Source organism: Chlamydotis macqueenii, chromosome 4 (genome assembly GCF_036417535.1).
Source record: "Chlamydotis macqueenii isolate bChlMac1 chromosome 4, bChlMac1.mat, whole genome shotgun sequence".
Lineage (NCBI taxonomy): Eukaryota > Metazoa > Chordata > Aves > Otidiformes > Otididae > Chlamydotis > Chlamydotis macqueenii.
Window position 1 is genome coordinate 65708773 of NC_141559.1, and position 22967 is coordinate 65731739.

Genomic DNA, 22967 nt, shown 5'->3' on the forward strand with positions numbered 1-22967 from the left:
ACCCAGAGACTTCTAAATAAACAGCTTTGAGAGCATTCTCCTTTTAAGTATTTCCAAAAAGTTTTCCATAAGAAGTATACAAACTAAGCCAACTAATTTTTGGTATTCTGCCAGAGTATTCTTGAAACATGTCTACTTAAAGGTACGACCAGGTAAGGGGAAATAGTGTTTCCCCTCTGTATAAAAACTGTATTTTCCCCAGTTAGTTATACTACCAACACTGAAGTTCTCTGACCCTTAACTTCAGGAGACCAGGGAGAGGGGCTTGCAGAGAACATCTCTGCATCTGGGAACAATCGGAGGATGTCCAACGTGACAAACATCAGCCAGGCATCTGGGAATTCCTGTGTTTGTCACAAGCAACAGCAGAGCTTGGGGTAACTGCACTGCCTGGCAGAGGCAGGGATATAATACTACAACCTGCAGCTGTGTAACAAGTAGCTGTTGTAGAAAGGTGACTCTGTGCCTGCTTGGATTTAGTGGTTACCAAGAGCAAGGCAGCATGTGCCAGCAGTTATCATCACCTCCCTGTACTTGAATAGCAAATAACCACAGTATTGCAGACATAGCTGAGGGCAACCAAAGGCTTCCTCTTCCTTGACAATTGCTGAGCAAACAAAATAACTGATGATGTCCCAATCCATTAAGGGAAGAGGTGAAATGTGGTAGGTAGAACACTCCGTGGCAGTGAGAACAAAAAAAAAAAAAAAAGAGAGAGGATATGAAGGTAGCGGCAGCATAGGAATCCATTGAGAGGAGAGTAAGGGAGCAATCATTTCAGTGAAGGTGATGATAGCCCAGAAAAATGTGCAGGGATGTGAAACCTGAACTGATAAAAGGATAGGAGGAAGCAAAGAAAAGAATCAGAATGAAAGACAGACAAAAATAACTTAAAAAATCCTATTTATTTCTCTGTCCTGAGGACATATGAAGGATTTGAAGTGCTGCCAAAGCTACCTTTGTTTACACATAAACACTGATAAGAATTTCCTTGCCTTCCCCTCTTTCCCACACCTTTCTCCTTAACATCTTGGCTACAAAAAGTTAGTAATTAGTAGATTAGAAAGAAGAGAGGAAAAATTAATTTTCAAAATTGAATGTACCAGTGGCGAACTTTATGGAGGGAAGGGAAACAACAGAAAATGACTAAGTATACTTGTTTGCAATCTGGAAGCAAAGCACATTCAAAACAGTTCAAGTTAGATGCCTCACCTCAAGTAAAGCATTACCAGCACCAACAAGATTACCAACACTGATGGAGAATGAGAGGACTGAGGGAAAGAAAGTTTGGTTTGTTTGTTTTTGTTTTTTCAATTCAGAAAAAGAAGCAAAAAGTGCAGAAAGAGTTAATATTTTAGAGCAGCTGCTACCCCAGCTATAGCCAGTAAGTTTTGGGAACAGCTTGTTTCCTTTTTTTGCAGCTGTATCAGCTGCTATAATAAAAGGTATTCCGTTCCCCTACAAATCTTGTCTTTCTTGAAGTTACATAAAATATCTTACTTTGCTGCCCAGGTGGGAGGTTCCACTCCCTTGGCCAGTGTCCTGCCTTCCTCCAGCTCTGGCACTCTTTTAACCCTTCTCTGAGCTGATTCAACTCAATAACCGGGCAGAAAATAAAACTTTAAAAAAGGTTAGCCTAGTTGTTGAGTTGAATTGGTGTACTGAACAATCAGATGACTAGCACAGGTGGAGCAAAAGCGAGGGCACATAACCTAAAGGTAGAGGGGTTGTTGGAAAAGCTAGGAGGAACAGGGCTTTCTGTTTTTTGAAGCAGACGTACGATTTAACTTTATCCTTATATCCTTGGACCACTACAATTGCAATAAAGGTAGTGATCTAATAAACTTGACAAAGGTACATCGCAGTTAAAAAAAATAAAAAACCAAAACACATGAAATTTGTTAAGTGACTCCTATGGGACATATGTTTTGGATTAAGAGCTTTCCTGAGCCAATGTTAGAAAACACATTTTCAAGTCTTTGGCACAGAATGGAAATTGCAGTAATTTGCATGAAAGAGAAAAGATGAGGGTAAAAGCATAAGCCTTCAAGGGGCTTTTGGTTGAAGCCTTCCAGCTTTTTGAAAACAGGTGAGGAACAGTACACCCTGGAATTAGATTCACTGCCAAAGCAGACAAACTAAGAGAATGTAAATCAACAGAGAATAACACTTCAAGGTTTCAACAGCAGCAGTTTAAACAGAGGCATCACTTGAAACTGTAGGAGCTTTGCAACTGGGATCCACAGTTAGAGATCTTAGTGGGGGTGGTCTCAGCGGGGTGGAAAGAACAGAGCACATAGTTCAGAAACATCAAGGGCAAGTAACACACTTGAATCTAAATTAGAAGGAAAGGAATTGGACATGACATTAAGATGAAAAGCAGTGGCAAGAAATTTGTCTCTCCAGGATCATGACAAAATCGAGTTAAGATGGTCTATGATGACAGTCACCAGAAGCAACAGTTCACCACTTTGATCATCATCGTTAGATTATGTGACCATGTGGATCATGCATCTGATACAACTGGAGACTAATGGGGTGAAAACATATGCATTGCCACAAATGCATGACAAGGGAGAGGAGCAGGTAGCTTCAGAAAAACAGGGCAACGTTCCCGTCAGTAGCGCTGAAGTGCAATCTTGATTAGCTATGCTGAAGCTGTGGTGATGCCAAGCCAAAATTCTGGTGGAATCAATGGTTTAAACTGGCATAAACTGGCACTGCTGCCAGCAGAGGCAGCTCTATGCACTATCACCATGTTGAACCTTAACCCAGCACAAACTTTTTATGCAGCTGTGCCGTGAATCGGATCATGTTCTTGACATAGCTGAAGGTTATGGGAAGAAAGCAGCAAAAGGGAAGAACTGTTTAACCTATCACTACTTCTGAGGGAAAAAGTATCTTGGGCCGTGGTTTGGTATAGTCAATCCAGCTTTAAAACTCTTGGTGCTAGATCAAAAATAATGTGTCTCCATGATACAAAGCGCTGATGCAATACAAATTCACTCTGCAGCTCAAACTTGTTTAAAACAAAGCCCAAAATGGAAGAATTAACTTTACTGGTGAGTTTTATGCTAATTAGATCTTTCATCTCTTACAGTTGGCACAACAGCAGCATAAGAGCACAGAGGCACTGTCATCTTTTATTTTGTGTCCTGACCTAATTAAGTTCAAGTGTAATAGTGGCCTTGTGTCTCACCCAGATCAGGTTGGTCCTGCTGAGTGACTCAGTGACGCAAACCTAATATTAAAATTCAAGGACCAGTGTCCCCTTTCTCTTCTGGTCAACAATTTCAGTACGTGGTACAGGTTCCACCTTCACTTGTAAGAGGCCATACAATCGAGGAGAGAAAACATGATGGTGGGTAAAGAGTATCTGCAACAGGCCCAGATAATTGTGATGTCTTACTGTAACCTTGTTCCACTTGCCCCAATCCACAACTCCTATTGTTTGCCCGTATCTTTCATCAGGTTACATTTAAAACTGGGCCCCAATCTAAGTGTCCAACAGTATTCAAGGACACCTTAGGTTAAAGACTTCCCCAGACTCATTTTGGCAGCTGTTATTGCCAATACCTAAAATTGCATTTCTGTGTAATAACAGGTATTTCGCAGGGTGTTATTTGCCAGCGCTCTTCTGTAAGGATGGGGCATTATGAGTTCTTGGTTAGGGACCAGAATTTCCTATGGGTTCTGCAAAGTCTCCCTTAAAATTTTTAAAGTAGTTGATGAAAGTAGTTGCTGACAGTTCTTGTAATTTGATTACAAGTTAGGTAACAGTTATTTTATTGTCCTCACACCTGCCAGAGGCAAAGAATGTACTGAGAATTTCAGCTGTCATTGGCACAAAGGCATTTGTGCCTGGCTGTCCTGGCTGCAGAGAAACACAAGAACACGACCTAACTACACCCAGAAAAGCAGTCTCAAGTGTGCAATGAAAAGACATATTGTTAGTAGGGGGAGGGGTTGTTTTTTTTTCTGACATTTGAGATTGATTATATTGAAATTATTTTTTCCATCCTTTGGCTCTTTGGCCGTCAAGTGGGAACAACAGTGTTACCTCATTTTAGAGGGATGATTTGAAGACAAATGTCTTACAAGCACAAGGTACTTGGCATTAGTACTGAAAGCCATTCAGCACCTGGGCAGATTATCCTTTCTCCATGAAGCATGAAAAGCAACAGTCCTTCCTGCAGGGCCAAGGATTCGGAGCAGAGGGCAAGAGGCGAGGCACGGAAGCAGAGGAGTGGGAAACCAAACTGCTCCACCCTGTTCCCGTGAGGGGGACAGGGCCTATGAAGCGTCAAAGGGACCCTGGGCTCTGCAGAACACTGCGAGGCCCAAAGGCACCGGCCATGGGGGACAGGCAAGGGCCACCGCCAGAGCAGGCCGGACAGCTCACAGAGCCGCTGCCGCGGGGAGTGGCGGGACCACGGGCAGGCCTAGCGCTGCCCACGACCCCGCCAGGGGCGCGGTGGGTGAAAGCGGCCGGAGGCTCCCCACCAGGAGGGCGCTTTTCGCCTTCAGCAGCGCTCGCCCCCCTCCGCCGGGGGCAGCACCGCCCTGCCGCGGCCCCCTCACCCGCCGGCGCGCAGGCGCTGTGGCGACGGCCGCCACCGCGGCGCTTGCGCAGTGGGGCCGAGGCCCGGCGGGCGCGCTGGCTGCCGCGGGGCTCCGGTACCGGCGGAAGGCGGCGCTGGTGTTGCCGCTGCGCGAAGCCCGCCCGGCCTCGACACAAAGGCGACGGTGCTTGTGGTGGCCGCGGTTTCTACCCGTCCGCAGCAGCCCACCGCCCCCGCGGCACCACATGGCGGCAGCGCTGCGGCTGCGCCTGGAGCCGCCCCCGCGGAGCTAGGCCGGGGCGAACCGCGGCCCCCCACGCCCCCCGCCCCCCGCTCCTGCTCGCTCCTCTGCCGCCCGGCCCGGCCGACCTCGTCCATCCCCGCCATGCTGTCCCCGGGCCGCCGCGCTCTCTGCCGCCCACCGCGCCGTCGCCGCCACCGTCGGCCGGCGGGGCTCCTGCCCGCGCTCCTGCTCCTGACGGCGCTGGGAGGGGGCGGCGGCAGCGCCGCGTTGCCCCCGGGTTGTAAGTACGACGGTCGGCCCAGGAGCGCGGGCAAAGCGGCGGCCGGCGGCCCGGTGGAGGTGAAGGTAGTTTGCAGCAACCTGGAGCTCGCTCAGGTCCTGCCTCCTGAAGCGCTGCCTAACCGGACGGTCACCCTGTGAGTACCGTCCCCAGGTTGGGGGGGGGTCTCGGTGCGACGTGGACGGGGAGGGGGGGGGGGGGAGGGGGGAGCGCGGGCCTGAGGTAAAATGGGGTCAGCGGGGCGGGGGTGGGGGGAGTGCGCTCGACCCTCTGTGCTGCTGGAGCAAGCCCTAGGAACGTTTTTGGTTTTTTTTTTTGTCTGTGCTCTTCATAGTTTCCTGGGATAGTGATTTTTGGGAGGGGGGAAAGCGTCCCGTTACTCACTGGCGGGGGCGGGAGGCGGTGCGGGGGGCTGCGCCGGGCGAGACACCCCCACGCCGCCGCCCGCCCCCCGCGGGGCAGCATCCCCACCCCCTCACCTTCTTCCCTCTTGGGGCTGCTCTCCAGCAAAAGATTCAACTTAGCTGCTCCTTTATGGAAAGTAACTCCACGATTTAATTTATTTTTTTAAAAACTTCCCTAAATTTATTGTTTTATTGTTTTGTGTGGGTTTGGTTTTTTTTTTGTTTTGTTTTGTTTTTTTTAGATCTCAGGAGAAACTTAGCTTTGGAGTACCGTGCTTTGAGGTAGTTTTAACAACTGTGCGCCAAGAGAGCATGAGGTTCTCGGTGTGCGGTAGGCTAGGTGGGCCTGAAGTTTCACGGTAGCAAACAGCAACTTCTTCGTTGCAGCTGGTGATAAAACCAGCTGAAGGGATTTGTTTTGTTTTCTTTTTTCTTTGGAAAAAAAAGGTCAGTTTACTTTCAGGTAGCAGTAGGCGTGCTCTTTTTCTGTGGAGGCAATCCTAGCTCACAATTTGAATAACTAGTTTCAAACAGGATGTGCAACTTATCCCAAAGTAAGAAATATGTTGCCGTTTACTTAGATATGAGTGTCCACATGTAAAGAAAATATTTACAAGTTTTCTTCCTGAGACGTTAGCTGGTGACTCTAGCATAGAAATCTGCAGAATCATAGAATAGTTCGAGTTGGAAGGGACCTTTAAAGACCATCTAGTCCAATCCCCCAGCCATGGGCAGGGACATCAGCAGCACTGGATTTAGTCAGTAGGTGGTCCTAAAAGTGGAACCCTCTCCCTTCTTTAGAGAGCCTTAAAGTACCTGTGCTACTGTGGGAAGACTCGAGTATAACCAAAATCAATGAAAAGAAACTGAATTATGGGGTTTAGCTTAAGATATTTATTTGCTTAACTGGAAGTCATAGGTTTGAAAGATCTACTGATAACCTGGGTTTAATAAGCACAGAATGCATATGGTTCTGTCAAGAGAACAATGATCTGACTGCTGCTTTTCTGAACTTTGGCAATGCTTAGAGGCCAAGGAAGGTGCTTGCTTCAGAAAGTCTTAGTGAGATGTGGAACCAGTCAGTGGCAGATGCGTGGATCTGGAACTACGAGAAAAGGGAGAGCCAAAAAAAGGAATCTGATTAAGGCTAAAGTGGTTGTTCTTGCTTGGCAATCTGCAAGGGTTCGGAGAATACTTCTACATTACCTGTGCGGAGTGATCAGGAATAGTCATGTGAAGTTTCTGAAGTAGAAATGAAAGTAAAAAGTAGGTGGTGATGGCTGTTTGATCAACAAATTCATTATAGTCTTTGTTAGCTTCAAATCAGCATTCACAGTCTATTAACTGTTAAAAATATAGTATTACCCGTTAAAATTTTGATAAAAGTAGATGATAGTATGGTTGATACACTGAAGTTGACTGTGTTGGTCTTTTGGTTCAAGAAAACTTGAAGTCACAGCTCTGCTGTGAAAGACAAGCAGATACCAAGCACAGCAGCCTTGCTTTGAATTAACCTTTGTTCATAATTGCAGTGGCAGACGAATTTGGAAAAATAGTTCATCTTTCATCTCAATTTTCGTACTCCTTTGTTATCTAGAGCGTATCCAGAGCACATCTATGTACACTAATTAGTTGCTTCCAGTTTTAACTAGCCTTTGAAGTTCATAACTTCAGAAACATTTATTTTCCCTTTTTAAACTTTTTAACAGACATAACAATTAAAAAAATCACAGTTTCTTGCTATCAGTAGTATCATAACTGTTGATACAATTAATATGAATGCATACTTTGAAATTTTACTTAAATATAATACAAAGATTATAAAACCAATGCTCCTGCTTTTTCTGAGAGTGGATGCAATAACTGTTGTGGTGAGGCATGACTTTCCATATCTCTGAGAGATTTTTTTTTTTTTTTTTCTTTTTCTGAATCAGTGTTAACCTAGTGAGAAAGTTTTGGTGATTTATGGGGTGTGCTGCCAAGTGCCATTTCAATAACATGTTGATTAGTAGTGGTTGGGTTAATCGTTATCTAATCTTTTGCCAAAAATTACTTCTTTTTTTTCCCAACTGATACTTAGAATTGCAGCATTTGGTGAATAGTAGAAGGTTGTCTGATTAGAGTCAAACTGCCCTGAGTTATCTTGAATCTTGATTCTTGTGGGATTCTTCTATTAAGATAAGTATTAGTTCTATTATAGCTTTTTGGATTAGTGGATCATTGCAGAGATAAGTAGCCAAAAATAGATCACTGATGTGTAGATCAGCTGCGTTTTAATTCAGTTAATTTTCTTTTATGTTGGCTCTTATTTTGCACAAACCAATTTTAAATATGAGGACCTATATAGTTTTATATAACTTTTGGGGGTTTTGAGTGAGCTAGGAATGACTCAAATGAAGTGATTATATTCATTTTGGAAATCCTGATTCCATCCATATCGCTGATCAAACTCAGACTTTCAGTAGATCAGCTGCTGTGTGTTTAGCATTTACAATTTTTTTCCACAATATTTTTGAGAACAAAAGTCTAAAAAGTGAGGAAGTAAGAGAGGTAGTGGAAATCAGAATAAATGAGAAGCATCTGAGGATGTTGGCCAGGTTTTTGCCTTCTTACAAATCATTGTAGCTGGTGGTTGACACTGACATTGATAAGTTGGACAAGATCACTTGGTTTATTAAATGCCTTGGCATTTGTTTGCCGAAAAAACATTTCATTGTCTTAGTAATTTGGGTCGGTATTAGAATCTTTAGTTCAGAAAAAAAAAAAGTGCTAACTTGATTTGAATTGGTAAGAGACAAAGTAAGTTTGGTTAATGGTTGAGGAAGGAAAGCAAACACTGGAAGAAGAGTGTTGAAGTATAGAGAGATGTCTATGGGAGAATAAGTAATGTTTAAGATTTCTGGCAGTGTTGTAAATTGAGATTCTTTTAGAATCCAAGTAGAATTAGCTGGTGCTTTACTGAGCAGTTAGGTCAAATTCCAAGGTGAATTCAAGTTTAGTTATAGCTAAGGAAGGGCCTTTTTAATAGTCTTATATAATAAAAACTGATTGGGATGCAAATGAAGGGTGTATCTACAGGAGCACTATAGATGGCTTTGACCTTTGCAGTTTAACCCGCCAGATGAGATGCTTTTGGTGTGAAGATAACATAAATGGGTGAATGTAAGTCCGTGCTTTGTCTGACACACTCTGTATTTCAGTAGATACTGTGGCCATGATTCACATTTAAGTAAGGAGTGCACTGTATTCTTGTAATAGAAGTCTGAGATAAGATATCCATTGCTGTTTTGTTTTTTTTTTTTTAAGGCAAGCTCAAATGATGATGTCATAACTTGTTGGATATTAGGCATTACTTCATTTTTTGGAAGATAATGTGTAATCCCACTGAAGACAAGCCCGTGAAGTTGTAATCCTTGCTATTTGTTGAGAATTTTAGTTACCCATTGCACAAAGGTTGTTCTATAGGAATAGGAATATAAGCAAAGAGAAAAAAAAAAGCATGTATGTTCAGTAAAGAATCATGTTTCTGAATCAGGAGTGTTTCTGGTCTGCCAACAACTTTGCTTACCCACATATCCTGATAGGAACATATGAGTATCAATGTTTGCACTTACAAGTGTCAGAACTTACAAGCCAGAGCATTCACCTGGATTTGTATTCAGAACTGTTCAAAGATATGCTTAACTGAGTCGCTGTTGAGAAACATCTTAGAATGTCACAGGTTTTGTGCGGCTCCCAAATATAATCGTGTTGAACTACAACAAGCAGCTGAAAGGCATACTTATTTGGCCTCTGAGATAACTGTGCAGCATTCCTTTTGCAACACAAATTCCTGAATTTCTGAAGTTTCAAAGCAAAAGGTCGCTCATGTTGCAAGGAGTCACCTGTATCACAGTGTGTGATTACATTGTAATTACATGAATTATGTGTAATTATGGGGGTAGTTTTTTTCCTTCTTACAGAAAAAAAAGACTTCCAAGTTTTAAAAAGAAAGCAAATAGATATTGTATAGTGACTTACACTTATGATTTTTAATATTGTTTCCTTTTTTTTTTTTTTTTGAGATGTGATCTGATGCTTTGCTAAACCGTTTTCATTTCCTTCAGTTTTACTTAGTTGAGCCTTTCTCTATTATGTGTCTGGAAAAAAGTGTCCTTTACCAAAACGTTGACAAACGGGAATTATAGGCATAGTAAATGTTGTCTGTAGAAACTTGCTTCTTTTTTTTTTTTTTAAAGTACATTTCCATTATTAACTTGAAGGTACTCTTGACAGCTAATTCCTTTTTTGTTAAAATAGTCTATTTTAGACTGTTTTAAGTGCTCACTACTAATAATGTGGGCAGTGGTAACATTTTTTTTTAAGCCAGAAAGGGCCTATAACTCCCATTAAAACTTACCTTAAAATTCTCTTTGGTCAGTGGATACACTATGCAAAATAAGTTATACTCATGAACACATGGCAGTACAGGGACAGTACATGAGAGCTGTCACATACACAATTTAGTAATGCGCAAGTACTTGTATGTGCCTTTTTACCAATGACATCTGACTCCTGAAAATCATTAGTGATGTTTTGTTTTCTGGTAGGCTTGTACTCTAGTAGATCTATTCAGTATACATCTGCCCGATTTTGTATATGTAGTAGAATAGGATAGGATAGTAGAATATTTGGGTTGGAAGGGACCTTTAAAGGTCGCCGAGTCCAGCCCTGCTGCAGTAAGCAGGGACATCTTCAACCAGATCAGATTTACCTTGTAGAGAAGGTGGCAATCCACATTCAAGATCAGATTCATGCTTTGCTGTGTGCCCTATTCCAACAGTGATTCATTATTGTGGGGTTATTATTTTAGGATATTGGATACATACAGTATTTTATGATTGTGTATACTTCTGTGTATATTTGAGTGTTGCAAGAAAATTCCAAGGTCACAATTTGAACAGTGCTTTCTTCTAAGTTGCAGTATTTTGTTCTGTCTAAATAACCATTCAGCTTCCAAAGACATCATGTTACGTTGTTAGTACGTATCCACTGGGATACCCAGTCAAGTTTGAATAGCGTTCTCTTGTTTCTTTTAGTGTTGCAGTAATGGCTTTAACATATGTGATGGTTTGTAACTGGTAATAGTCTTCAGGGAAAAATGATTGTTTCAATGAGTACTGTTTTTTCTTTTTAATATCATTCTTCTATATAAGCACTTTTTAATTGTTTTAGGTGCCTTTTGCAATGAGATTATTGTACTTTTGATTAAATACGTGAAGTAATTAGAGATATGGCTTCTGTACCATAGATGCAACTGTAGGCAGTTGTCACAAGCCTGGGGCTCAGATTTTCAGTGAGAACTATGTATTGATTACTGCTGAGCTGAAAATAAGGGAGGAGGGCAGAGGTAAGTTCTGCAAAATTCTAGAGAGGAAATGTAAATTTTTTGTAATGAGGACCAATTAATTTTTTTAGTTTTCTGAGCCATAATATTAATGTAGAATTGCCCAATACCTTTATTCCTATGAAGATATCCATATAAGCAATGCTTTTTATGTATTCTTTAGCCATTCAGTGAGTATCAAATGTTCGTGTTGTGCTGTATCTGGCCTCAGGAAGAAAAATTTTCAGCTTCAAGACTAATACTTTTTCCTTTTATTGTTGTCTTTTATTGATCAGTAATACTCCTGCTTTTGTTTGTTTGGCAAAATGGCAAAATATTAGAATTTAAAAGTTAATGTCAAGAGTTAAAGAAATAGCGTTTGTGCTGCAGTGATGAAGAATGTACAACTACATGTGTCTCATTCCTTTTCGCTTGCAGTGTGCTCATGTTTCAGAGGTTATTTTTGTAGTTTAAAACAAGTATGGAGCTGCAAGATTAGATTTTTCAGAATTTAATTTTTCCCATATGTACTTTACATGAGCCAGATATGTTGCAGGTTCATGGATTTGTCATTACTGCCTTATTTAGTCTGTGTCTTCATCATAATAGTCTCTATAATTTTTGAATCTGTACAGTTTAAATGCTTTCTTTGTACCAGAAGTTAATCCATGAAGATTACAAACAGTTGAACATTTCTTTTCATTAGTAATAATAAATTGTTTTAAATGTAAGAACTTCAGATAAGATCACTAAAGTATGTTTTTGTGAGTTTTGCTTTCTGCAGTGAAATAATTAATGAATTTTAAATATTAACTTGTAACTATTAAACAATATTAAATATCTTTAGTCTTTAACACAGTAAATAGATGAGAATTTTATTTTCACCTTTTAGATTTCACTGTTTGACTGTTTATTAGTGAAAACTGTAATGTCTTGTTGCCTTTAGAATGCTACAGTGGGACAGATCATATCCTTGATTACTATTTATGTGCATTACTGTATCGTGACTCCTATTTTGGTGATGACAGCAGGTATGTCCCGTGGTGCAGTGCAGTGCTGTCCTACAGATCTCCAGGCTGCCTTAGAGTGAATGGGATGCCGGTGCACTGCAGTGCAGAGCTGCTAGGCCTCAAAGTCGCATGGCTGCTTTGGTGATGTGTGTGATCCAAGCTAGTCAGCCAGTTTTGGCAGGGCAGACCAACGAAGAGCTTTTTCTGGGGGAATGGGGGGGAGGAACAAACAAACCAAAGATAATAAATTCAGCTTGTTTAAAAACGTTTAAGAAATAGGCGACTTAATTGCACAGTTCTGTCTGCGCTGGACAGGGTGTTCTAGGATTCATCCAGGCAAGGCTCCAGTATTACAGCTCTAGGTGGCTGTGGGCTGTGCTGTCTTCAGGTGCTTTGTCTAAGAGTGCAATCTATGTCCTCTGCTTGGTCAGTTCAGTCTATGGAAAAAAAAGATGCTTTGAGGTAGAGGGAGGGAGGGTTAGGGTCTAGATATGGATCGTAGAAAGGCAGGGACATTGGATTAAAAGACAAATTAGTGCTGGGAGATGGAGAGGAGTTGAGATGGGAGTGTGAGTTTCTTTGAATAGGTGTGTTGATTATGGAGATGGAAAGTCAGAAGGACTGCAGAGGGAATAAAGGCAGAGCAGATAAGGTGCTGAAGGGTGAGTATAACTGGCTTAGCATGAGATGGGCAAGAATTCTTGGACATTCAGCAGCTACTCAAAATCAGTAAAGGCAAGATTAGTGACTGGATGCCAGTAGGAGAAGATGGATCATGTAAGGAAATGGTAGTGGTATAACACAGTCTGGGAAAACTCTTCTGGTATTGTCCAAGTGGTGTGCTATTTCCATCTGGGGAGATGAACCTAAAGGCTTATTTGTTAGATAAAAGAACTTATTATTAGTTAATCCATGTTGCTATAGAATAGATTTTACCTTGAAACTAAAAGCATCCTGTAAGACATCTCAAACAACTGATTCTAATACCTTGAACTGTTGTTTTAGGATAACTGTTGTTTTAAATACCTGTTAACAGGTATTTAAACCAGTTCTCAAGATTGTGTGTCGGTGGGCTCCACAGTTTCCATGGGTTGCAGTGAGCTGACCTTACAGCTATCTGCTGGAGAAGGGAGGTCTCCTTCCACCCTCTCTTACTGCTCCTGACGCAGGGATGAGCAGGAGCAAGGGCAAGGGAGAGGAGACCTCCCCCTCTGAGTGTGGAAAGTCACACCCATTTTTTTTTTTTTTTTTCCCCGTCCCTCCCTTGCTGCTTTACTAGCATTTGTCTGGCTCCATGCCTAGTCAGTTCAGGGAGCTAAACTATCCAAAAAACTGTTGACTTCTGTAGGATTAGGATATAAATTTTTGTGAAAACGTATCTTTGTGTGCCAGCAGTTGATGGGAAGTGCTTGCTAACATGTCTAGACAAAGCACTTTCTAGAGAGCACATATGCCTGATAGGAAATGTAAATACATGTGAGACTGGGTGTGACTGCGTATGCTATAATTAATACTACTGTGATATGACACATAGACTGCATTGGCTGTAACAGCTTAAGTTAGGAGAGTCTGGCTAGGCATCTGTGTGTGTGCGGTATTTCCTGTGAAGCGAGTTACTCTTGCATGTCTGTATGGCGGTTGGAGGGGTAGAGTAAACTTGCACTTAACTGCAATTCAGTCAGAATCATAAAAAGTGTGCATCTGGTGGATAAGAAGTGGGAATCTTGGGAGGGAGCAGAAGGAAGGGAAGTAAGACAGAAGGGTTATTACAGAAAAAGTTGATCATATCTTAAACTAATGCAGATGCTGCAGATAAGAAGAGGAGGGGAGAGGGAACTTGGAGGAAGCTTCCCAGAATGTAATGGTCACAAGGGTTAGTTTACTAGTGCTTTTGGTTGGCTTTAGAAATGGCAACTCCAAGTTAGTGTTTGAAGAAACTGGATGTGGCTGTATCCTCTTAGTTTTCTCTTGGGTAGGCTTTCCAACCTGGGATAAGTACTTGAAAGAGAGGTTTGGTTGGTAAGAGCATAATTTCACAATAATTTCTTTTGATAGCAGTATCATTTTCAGCAGCATTACTACTCATTCTTGCATTTTGTTTTGCCCCTGAGTTCTGTCCTTTTTCTAAGATGATTTTTATTTAGTACTTTACATAGAAAATTCACTGAGGTACTCCGCTCAGTGGTTGGCACTGTATTTCACTAGAAATAAAGAATTTCTGTCCTTAAAGAGCAATTTGTCCTTAGAGAAAGGCAATAAATAAAGCATGTGACCACATACTGAGTATCAAGTAAAAAATATCTTTAATAGCAGTGCACAAAGTGAGCATCGTTGCTTGAATGATGGAGGGATTGTGTAGGGGGAAAAAAGGTCCATCATTACATTATATGAAGTTAGCACATTCCCAGTTAAAAGTGGAGTGATATAAATAGACACAGTTTTAATTCATTAATTTCATTACTTCTGAGTGTTTCAGTTTACAATCTTAATATTGTTTAATGTGCATAATAATGAAATAGCACGGGAGATCTTTTATCTGTGGCAAACTTAGATTTTGCAAGTGTTCAATTGCTGAGCTCCCTCAATTATCATGTTTTTGTTAAATTGGAAAATACTGTCTCCTCTTGTTAGGGGCTTTGGAAAGATTAATAATTCTTTCTCTGTTGTCTTGTGGAGTGTTTTCATTTCAGGGTTACTTTTAAGCAAGTACTGTTCATGTTCTGGTCAGTCCATTACTTATGTTTCTTTCCCTTTGACACCCGTAACTCACTAGAAGGCAAAATACTAACTGTTGAAAAAATACTGATTTTATATCCTTGTTAAATCACAGCTTCTACAAGATAAACTTTGAAGAATGTATTTCTTTTTGCATGTTCACAGCTTTCAGCAGAAAGCATTTTTTAGTTGTACAGATGGTTATTTTAGTCCAATTTTTGCTGGTGGCCGCTTTCCCATTCCTTAGAGTATACAGCCTTCATCATGAACTGATCTGATTTATTTTTCTATTTCCTGGCTCTCTATTTGAGTCTCTTAAAACGTGTTCTGGCAGCTACTTCAGCATTCAGCTAAAAGTTACACCATCTCCCAGTCTTCGTACAGGCTTCTTGGAGGCCATTTGGACTGTTTTGTAATAGTGTTAATGGATGTATGTATGTTTTAATAGTATCCTATGAAAGGATTAATTTGTGAAATTTGGAGGTGAATTCTAAATCCTGCCTAGTTGAGTTGTGTTAGTGATGGTTGTTTTACAGGTGACAAGCCAAAATTATTTCATAGAACAAAACTTTTTCACTTACTCTCTATCACTCTATTCCTATGGTAAATACAATTCAAGCCTTGATTTTCACCCCCCTCTCTGCCACTGCCCCCCCCCGCCCCCCCCCGCCCCCCCCCCCCAAAAGAAAAGGATTATTACATCACTTTTAGTATCTGTTGCTAAAACTCCTTGTAGTATAAAGGACGGGCTTTAGGTTTGACTGCATAGTTACTTTTTTGTGTGCTAGCAACGGGGCATCTATTGTTAAAGGTCTTCCCAGTAAGTTAGAGCCATAGTTGAGTTTCTTTGCAGAGTTTTGTCAAATTCTTCTGCCATGTTATGGAGCAAAATGGAAACAGGGCTTTCAGATTCAAGCTATGTTCAACGAAGGAACATTTCAGCAATGTTCTTGGAATGGGTGAGAATCTGGAGTGTGTTTTTGTTGGGGGAGTGGTGTGCTTTTTTTTTTTTTTAATTGAGTTGTGATCACTTCTTTGTCTCTACAACCATTCTACTCAGTCAAAGGAGAGGAAAATGTATTGCTTTAATGTGACTTGAGACATTGTCCATAATACTTTCCAGAATCTACTTTTCAGCTGTCTTGCTTCTTTTTTTTTTTTGTGTTAATTCCCGTGGCTTTGAGTGTGTTTGTATGTGGTGGCTCCATGTTTTATTTTCTGTTCTGTAAGGGCTGGACAAGCAAAATGCGTTTGTTCCAAGCAGGTATTGTTGATCATTGAAAAGAAAAAAAAAAAAAATTCTGATTTGGAGCTTGTAAGACATATGGAGCAACAATGACATTGGGCTATGGAAACCCTGTCATGAAATCTCCAGGTACATCACTTATGTTGCCAAGTCACTTGTTAAAGAAGAGCTGAACAAGATGGGGATGAGTGGAGATCTGTACATGTCTACTATTTTCCCTTTAAACTTCTTAATGATGGAAAAGTTCGTGTATCTTCAGAATTACTTGCCTCTTAGGAAAAATTATGGTCTTAGACTAGTAACTCAGAATTATTATTAATCGCAAATAATTTTCTGTGTCTAAGTGGTACATAGTAGTCCGCCATTTCACTGTGCATTAATGCACAGAAATTGTGAAAGTGACTGTAAAACGTCTACATTCACTTGAGGTGAATGTTTTATTGTGTTTTGTCGTCTCATGCCACATCCCTTAATGCCTCAAATAATGTATGGACTAAATATATTAATAGCAAGTTTTAAACTTCATTTTTTTTAAAGATTACACTTACAACATTTTTAAGTGTGATGAAATGTCTTAGGTTATATGGAGTGTTGTAAAATCTGTCATTTATTGTACTAAACCTTTATGGTTGAGCAACTAACAGCCTCTGCAGAGAAATACTAAATCAGACTGACTATAATTTGTACATCACACTCCAGAGAGAAATTTACCTAGTGCACAGATATTCAAAGGCTTCTACTTTAGGCCTATTATTTTATAGGCAATGTCAGAAAACTAATTTTTTTTTACAGAACTATAATTTTTATTTAGTTTAAATTTAGTTCAGTCAGTTATAATTACTTTTGAAGTGGTTTCTGCTCCATTTTGAATAGCTCCTTTTTCTAGAAAAACTACAGGTAAAATCAATAAATCTTAAGATGAAGTAAATTATAACTAAAATATAAATGACTTCTGTGCTACTGAAGATTGTAGTTTGCTTGCTTGCTTGTGTTGACTCAGATGTTTTCTGAACCTCATTTTTTGCTTGTTGTATCCATAAGTCTGAAAATGGTCTGTGTTTTTTCTTGCTGCTGCTGTTACACCTTATGTTCAGTTTGCATGAAATATTAATGAGGTTTTTTATAAGCTCCTTCATTCATTTCTTTATATATAATTACTTTTTCTTCCTGAAACCAGGAAGGATGTTGAAATAAAGGTGTACTTTGCTCTGAATAGATATGAATTGCAGAATGAATCCTGTACGTGCCATTTCTACAAATAATACTTACTATTTAGGTTGAAAACTTTTTTTTCTCTTTGAGTAGAAGTGAAAGTAGTGTCAAAGACTTTAGGATGTATGATTTTAAAATGTTTTAATTTTACTAGTTCTGCAGGCGTTCCAAGTTCTAGATGATGAATATTCTATTTACCAAACTTTTCAGTCTTGCAAATGTGTATTCTAGTTTTCTGTTACATGTTGGGGCTTCCTTCACGCAAAGATTCCTTGAAAGACTTGTAGATTTCTGAAGAGTACCCAGCCTTCCTTGATTTGTACATCTGTTTTTTAAAAAATACAGTATTTCATTTGTTTGGTCATTTATGTTATCACAGCTACAGCCAAGGGGCAGTTTTCCTTCTTTCCTTCCTGTAAGGTGACTTTAATGTGTTTGACTCTAAAACTGTATTTTCACAAGAGCAAATTTTCTTAGCTGACATTTTAGCGGATGTTACAGGCATTATAGACACATAAACCAGCAAATTCTTAGTATACCTTTAAGTATTTATTCTAATGCTTTCCGCCGTTCCTGTGATCAGTCTTCACCTGGGATTAGCTGACTGTGTAGGTGTACTATGTTGATCGCACTTTTGTGGTTGACATATAAATCAATCTCTTGGAAGATGCCTTGGGTAAATGTGTAGTGGGTAAATGCGTAGCTAACATTGGTTGGTTTTGGAGCAGTGGGCACCAGGGATGATTTGAGATGAGTTGTAGAAATACATAGTATGGCTGTAAGGTAAGGAGAAGGAAAGGGATCTCCTTCTTTTAGCATCAGAACTGTTACCTTAGTTGAATGATTTAATCTTAACTTCAAGAATTTTTGAGCCTTCTATCTGTCAGATTGGAAATGGGAAGATTTTCAAATAATTTCTTCAGCTGTCTTGATTTGAGATAAAAAACTGCCTGCTCTGTGTTTGTCTAAATCACAGAGGCTTGTTGTGGTCTTTGAGAAACTTGGAGAAGAAAACTACTTGGTGTAATGTATGGTTGTGTCAAAATAAGTTTTCATAGATTGGTATTTCTGTATTTTGATTTTCTTATTCATCATGTGTTTTGAAGTACTAATCTTTGCCGTTAGGTAATACATTCTGTGCATTGGAGGAAAGAGGCTTGTGTGTGTGTGTTTGGTTTATGGCTGTTGTAAAGGGTATCTGAAAGATCTGGTAGACTGCAAAGAAATCTCCCAGTGGCAGTTCTAAATGCAGAAGATTATCCAGCCTGAAGATGTAACTGGTGTAAGTGAAGAAGTGCATGGACAATGTTGAATTTGCAGGATGCATTTGATAGAGGACCTGTCTGAAATTGAGGTGACTGTAGCAGAAGTTATGGTACAAACTGACATAGTGAATAAATTTCCAGGACAAGATGGTGTATACTGGAGAATTTTTAGAAGAAGTCAGGGATGAAGAAGTCAAATGATGAATGTCTGAAGTTTTGCTTAGAATGAACTTGATTTTTGAGGACTGGAGGGGTGGCAAATGCTGATTTTTTTTTTTTTTTTTATTATTATTATTTTTTATTTTAATTTTTAAGTGCACCAGGAGTTTAGGGGAACTACATAGTTCCAAGTCTGATGCTTGTGTTGAACAAATCAGTAGAATTTATACTAAATGTATTGGATACCTGGATAAAGAGAGAGATATATACTTGGGAAAATTTACGTCTTCTGTAATGGCAAACTATTCCCCACAGACCTTTGGAGTCTTCAGAATCAGCAAAATATCTACGAGGATGATCCAGTTGATGTAATGAGACACAGATGCTTTCCAAAAGGCATCTCTCAGTCCCTTGCTGAAGGTATTTGGTGAAAATAGTATGTCAGCCTAAAATGTGGATGTGGAAGTAAATGGTTAGCCTTTTCAGTGGAGCGGAGTCTTAGAGACCTGTAGTGCACAACACGTTTCTCAATGACCTATAAAACAGTGTGGGTAGGAGGTTGACAGAGTTTGAGTTGCTTGATGTAATAAGTCTGAGGGTAAAGTGAAGAATTTTGGAAGAAGTTTATGAAACTGATAATTGGTCAATAAAATGGCAGAAGCAGAACATTGTGGAAAAATGAAAATTTTGTTGCGGACAACAATTCTGTCTTCATATATAAGATGATGGGCACTGAGCTAACCAGAAATTTTCATGTGTTAAAGAGAGATCATATGTTAGGAATTGCTAGGAAAACAGTAGAAGACAAAACAACATCGTTACTCTGTTATGCAGATTTGTGACTTGTCTGCGTGTTGAATACTATTTCATTTCTGGTGGTCTTATCTCAGAATTTTTGAGTGTAATAAAGCTGGAAAGAGCTCAGAAACAATTAAGGCGGCACAAAATTACTTTCATTTGAAGAGTAAGTAAAATATAAATCTTCCAGCTGGCAAGAGACCATCTAGATTTCTACATAATTACATGTGGAAAAGAGAGGGTAGGTAGGGACTGACTCCTGCTTGTTTCAATGTAAGAAGGGGGAGCGTCAAATGAAGCTAGCAGGAGCTGTGTTCAAAATGAATGAGATGAGGTATTCTTTATGGAATGGAGTATGTACTGTGAAACTTCTTGTAAGGAGTGTTGTGGATGCCAAAATTTTGTGTAGTACAAAAGGAAAATAGATTTTTTTTTTTTTGTGACAGAGAAATATGTAGCTGTGTAGAAGGCAAGTTGTTCTAAGTAAGGAACCATCCCGCTATACAAAGAATTTCTTAACTTGGTGATAATTGGCATCTGCAGAAAACTGTAGTTGGAGAACAGGGTACTTGGCTAGATGGATCTGATCCAATTATTTGTGTGGAAGAATTTGTGGCTGTGTGTTCCTTTAAGAGAAGAAAGGATAGACAGAGGTAAAGGAGTGCTCTCTGAGCTTATTTGCAAATGTCTTAAAAAGATAGGAGAGGAGAAGGATAAATATGGGAAGGAGGGCTGTGAAAGGTGGCACAACATGGGAGAAGTGACCATGTGCGAGTGGCTGAGGGTGACAGCAGAGGAAGTGGGAAACAGGCAATATGCTGCATGGTTTTGAAAACCAAAATGGGTGTGGAAGAACAGAATGTTCGATGTGTAGATTGCTTGTTTAATACTTTGTTTTCTATTATACCAATTCTGGTGTTTTATTATGATAATCCTATATAGGTATACTTTCTTTCATATGTTAATAATGTAAGCTTGCACGGTACTTAGGACACATAACAGAAAATCCTCTTTTTCTCCTTCATAATATTTAAGCAGTGCTGATATATAGAATCATAGAATGGTTAGGGTTGGAAGGGACCTTCAAAGGTCATCTAGTCCAACCCCCCTGCAAGGAGCAGGGACATCCCTGACTAGGTCAGGTTGCTCAGAGCCTCATCCAGCCTGGCCTTGAACGTTTCCAGAGATGGGGCCTCCACCACCTTTCTGGGCAACCTGTTCCAGTGTTCTATAACTCGCATCGTAAAAAATTTTTTCCTAATTTCTAATCTAAATCTACCCCCCTCTATTTTAAAACCATTACCTCTCGTCCTATCGCAACAGGCCCTACTAAACAGCCTTTCCCCATCTTTCTTGTAGGCCCCCTTGAGGTACTGGAAGACCGCTATCAGGTCTGCCCGGAGCCTCCTCTTCTGCAGGCTGAACAGCCCCAACTCTCTCAGCCTGTCCTCATAAGAGAGGTGCTCCAGCCCTTTTATCATCTTCGTGGCCCTCCTCTGGACCTTCTCCAACTGGAGAATATACAGTATACACCTCAGACATTGAACTAGGCATTGTAGTTTGATGTAAAGACTCTTAAACAAAAAGATTTACACCAGATATGTGAGCTGCAGCAAGTAATTTTGTTACCAAAATTATAATATATTGTTCTTGTCTGTTTTTGTTTACAGGATTCTGAGTAACAACAAAATAACAGAGTTGAAGAATGGTTCCTTCTCTGGATTACACCTTCTTGAAAGATTGTAAGCACTTCTTAAAAAGCTATTTTCACTTTAAAAATCAATTATATACTGTTTATGTTTCATTAATAATTCTGAGAACAAAATATCTTATTTAAGAGATGTGTTCTTACTTTATTTGGATGTATTTTTTTTGTGATTGATGAGTTAGCATAGTTAAGCGTTCTCCTCATGAATATGAACATCACGTAACAGGTGAGGATAGGGCAGTTTCAGTCAGAAGTTCACTGAAATGCTATGATGACTAGATTTGCTTTGTTGTTGGTGCTCTCATAATATGAAAACTTAGGTTGTAAAGAAAATTATTTAATTTCTTCTGAAGTGTCAAATTCTGTATCAAACAATTGTAAATATTTGTAGGGGAAGCGGATGTATTAGAGCCTATAAAAGAGACTAGATTAATTGTAAGTTTGTTGCTGACATTTATTTTAACGGTTTTGCTTCTTACTTTATAACTTCGGTATATACCAAATGTATGGAGTGAGTCTGATGGGAGTAACTTCTTGGACACCTTTTGCTTCCTGTTTCCACTTTCCCTTTCGGATGCTATATCACCGATGGGATAAGAAGCAGCATTGTAGCTTCTGTTACAGTCAGCTTTTTTCCAGCTGGTAGAAGGTCAGGATTGGCAGGTTGATCTACCTGGGAGCAAGCAGAAACTTTAGAGATAAGGATTTTTCTAGGCCATTTGACTGGGAAAGTAGCCAGTTTCATGATCATCTTTCAGCCTCTAGGAAGAGTTCCAAACGACTTCTGGCGTCAGGGGATTAAAAGTATTTTCTTCTTCCTCTGAAACTTGAAGGCTGCATCTCGGTCACCTGATATAAATAAATTCAGATGCTTCCACCATTCTATTCCCCACCTGCCAGAAGAAAGAGTTGTCTTCTGCACTGGCAGATGAGCTGTATTGTAGAAATAAGCCGTTGTGCCAAAGGAGCAAGGTTATCAGCAGTGATGGCATTCTATATCTTTACACGTTGTCTTGCCATCCTTGCTTAGGTAATAAAGGCATCTGCTGACAGCTGTTAATTGTTGTAACTCGTTACAATTTTCAGACAGGAAATACTTGAAACTCTAATTAGTTTGAGATGATCATTTACATTTTCTCTGTGAATCCAAATCTTAATTTTCTTTAAAATCATAAGAACCCAGCTTTCTTCCATTTAACTCCTGTCATTTGTAAGGAGTTTTTAGATTTCAAACTTAAATGAATAGTCAATAGTAAAAGAAAAAAAAAATGGAAAGCCACGGTAACTGTTTTAAACATTAACATTATGTTCAGCAGTTTCAAACTGTATTCCTTAATGTGCACTGTGAAAACTTGCATGCCTTGAAGATTACACTTTTTGGACATTCTTGCTTATTTTTATTTTTTTTCTTACTACTCATGCTCCCCTTTTTTCCTTATAAGTGTTTTCTTTCTTTGTAAATACAGTATTTTCCCCACTTATAGTTTAAGAGTTATAATGGAGATAAAATAAATAAATTAAATCAGCATTTAAATAGTTAATTCAAACAGTAGCATTGTTGCTTAACATGACTGCTTACCAGAGGAAAGATTCTGTATGCATTTGATGCTTGTTTGTTCATTCCTTGTAATGTTATACTTCATAGCAAATATTTTGGCCATTTCTTCTTAATGGTTTTTGCATAGAGTTTAGATGTATAGATATATTTAACCAAAGCCTTTAAAAAAATAAATCAAGCTAATATGTCAGGAACATGTACCTGCATAGTAGTTGTTTTAAATTACATTTTAATCAATATTTTGAATTGTGAAATACAGATTCACAACTTCATAGTTCGTTTGTTAGCACACTGAAATTGTTTCCTCCTGTTCAGTTCTTGGACATCTTAATGAAAATTTACTTATTTTAAAATGATTTCTGTTGTTTTTTTTCCAATTCTTTGGATTAACTTGAGAGTATAGTATCTGCAGCTATCAAATTGCTGCCTTTTAGGTTATTG

The 22967-nt window shown here is 39.5% G+C and overlaps 2 protein-coding genes across 2 annotated transcripts in view; one reads left to right on the forward strand and one right to left on the reverse strand.

Moving 5' to 3' along the window:
* The window catches only part of LOC104477048 (cytosolic beta-glucosidase-like), a 38477-nt gene extending 33668 nt beyond the window's left edge, over positions 1–4809 (reverse strand). Inside the window, 1 exon segment of the mRNA XM_086747680.1 lies at positions 4504–4809. Coding sequence (XP_086603806.1) covers positions 4504–4809 — 306 coding nt within the window.
* A 138-nt stretch (positions 4810–4947) lies between these two features.
* ADGRA3 (adhesion G protein-coupled receptor A3) overlaps positions 4948–22967 on the forward strand; it is a 59796-nt gene continuing 41776 nt past the window's right edge. The window contains exons 1-2 of the mRNA XM_086746562.1: positions 4948–5222; positions 20931–21002. Of these exons, the coding sequence (XP_086602688.1) occupies positions 4948–5222; positions 20931–21002 (347 nt within the window). The remainder of the gene's footprint in view (positions 5223–20930; positions 21003–22967) is intronic.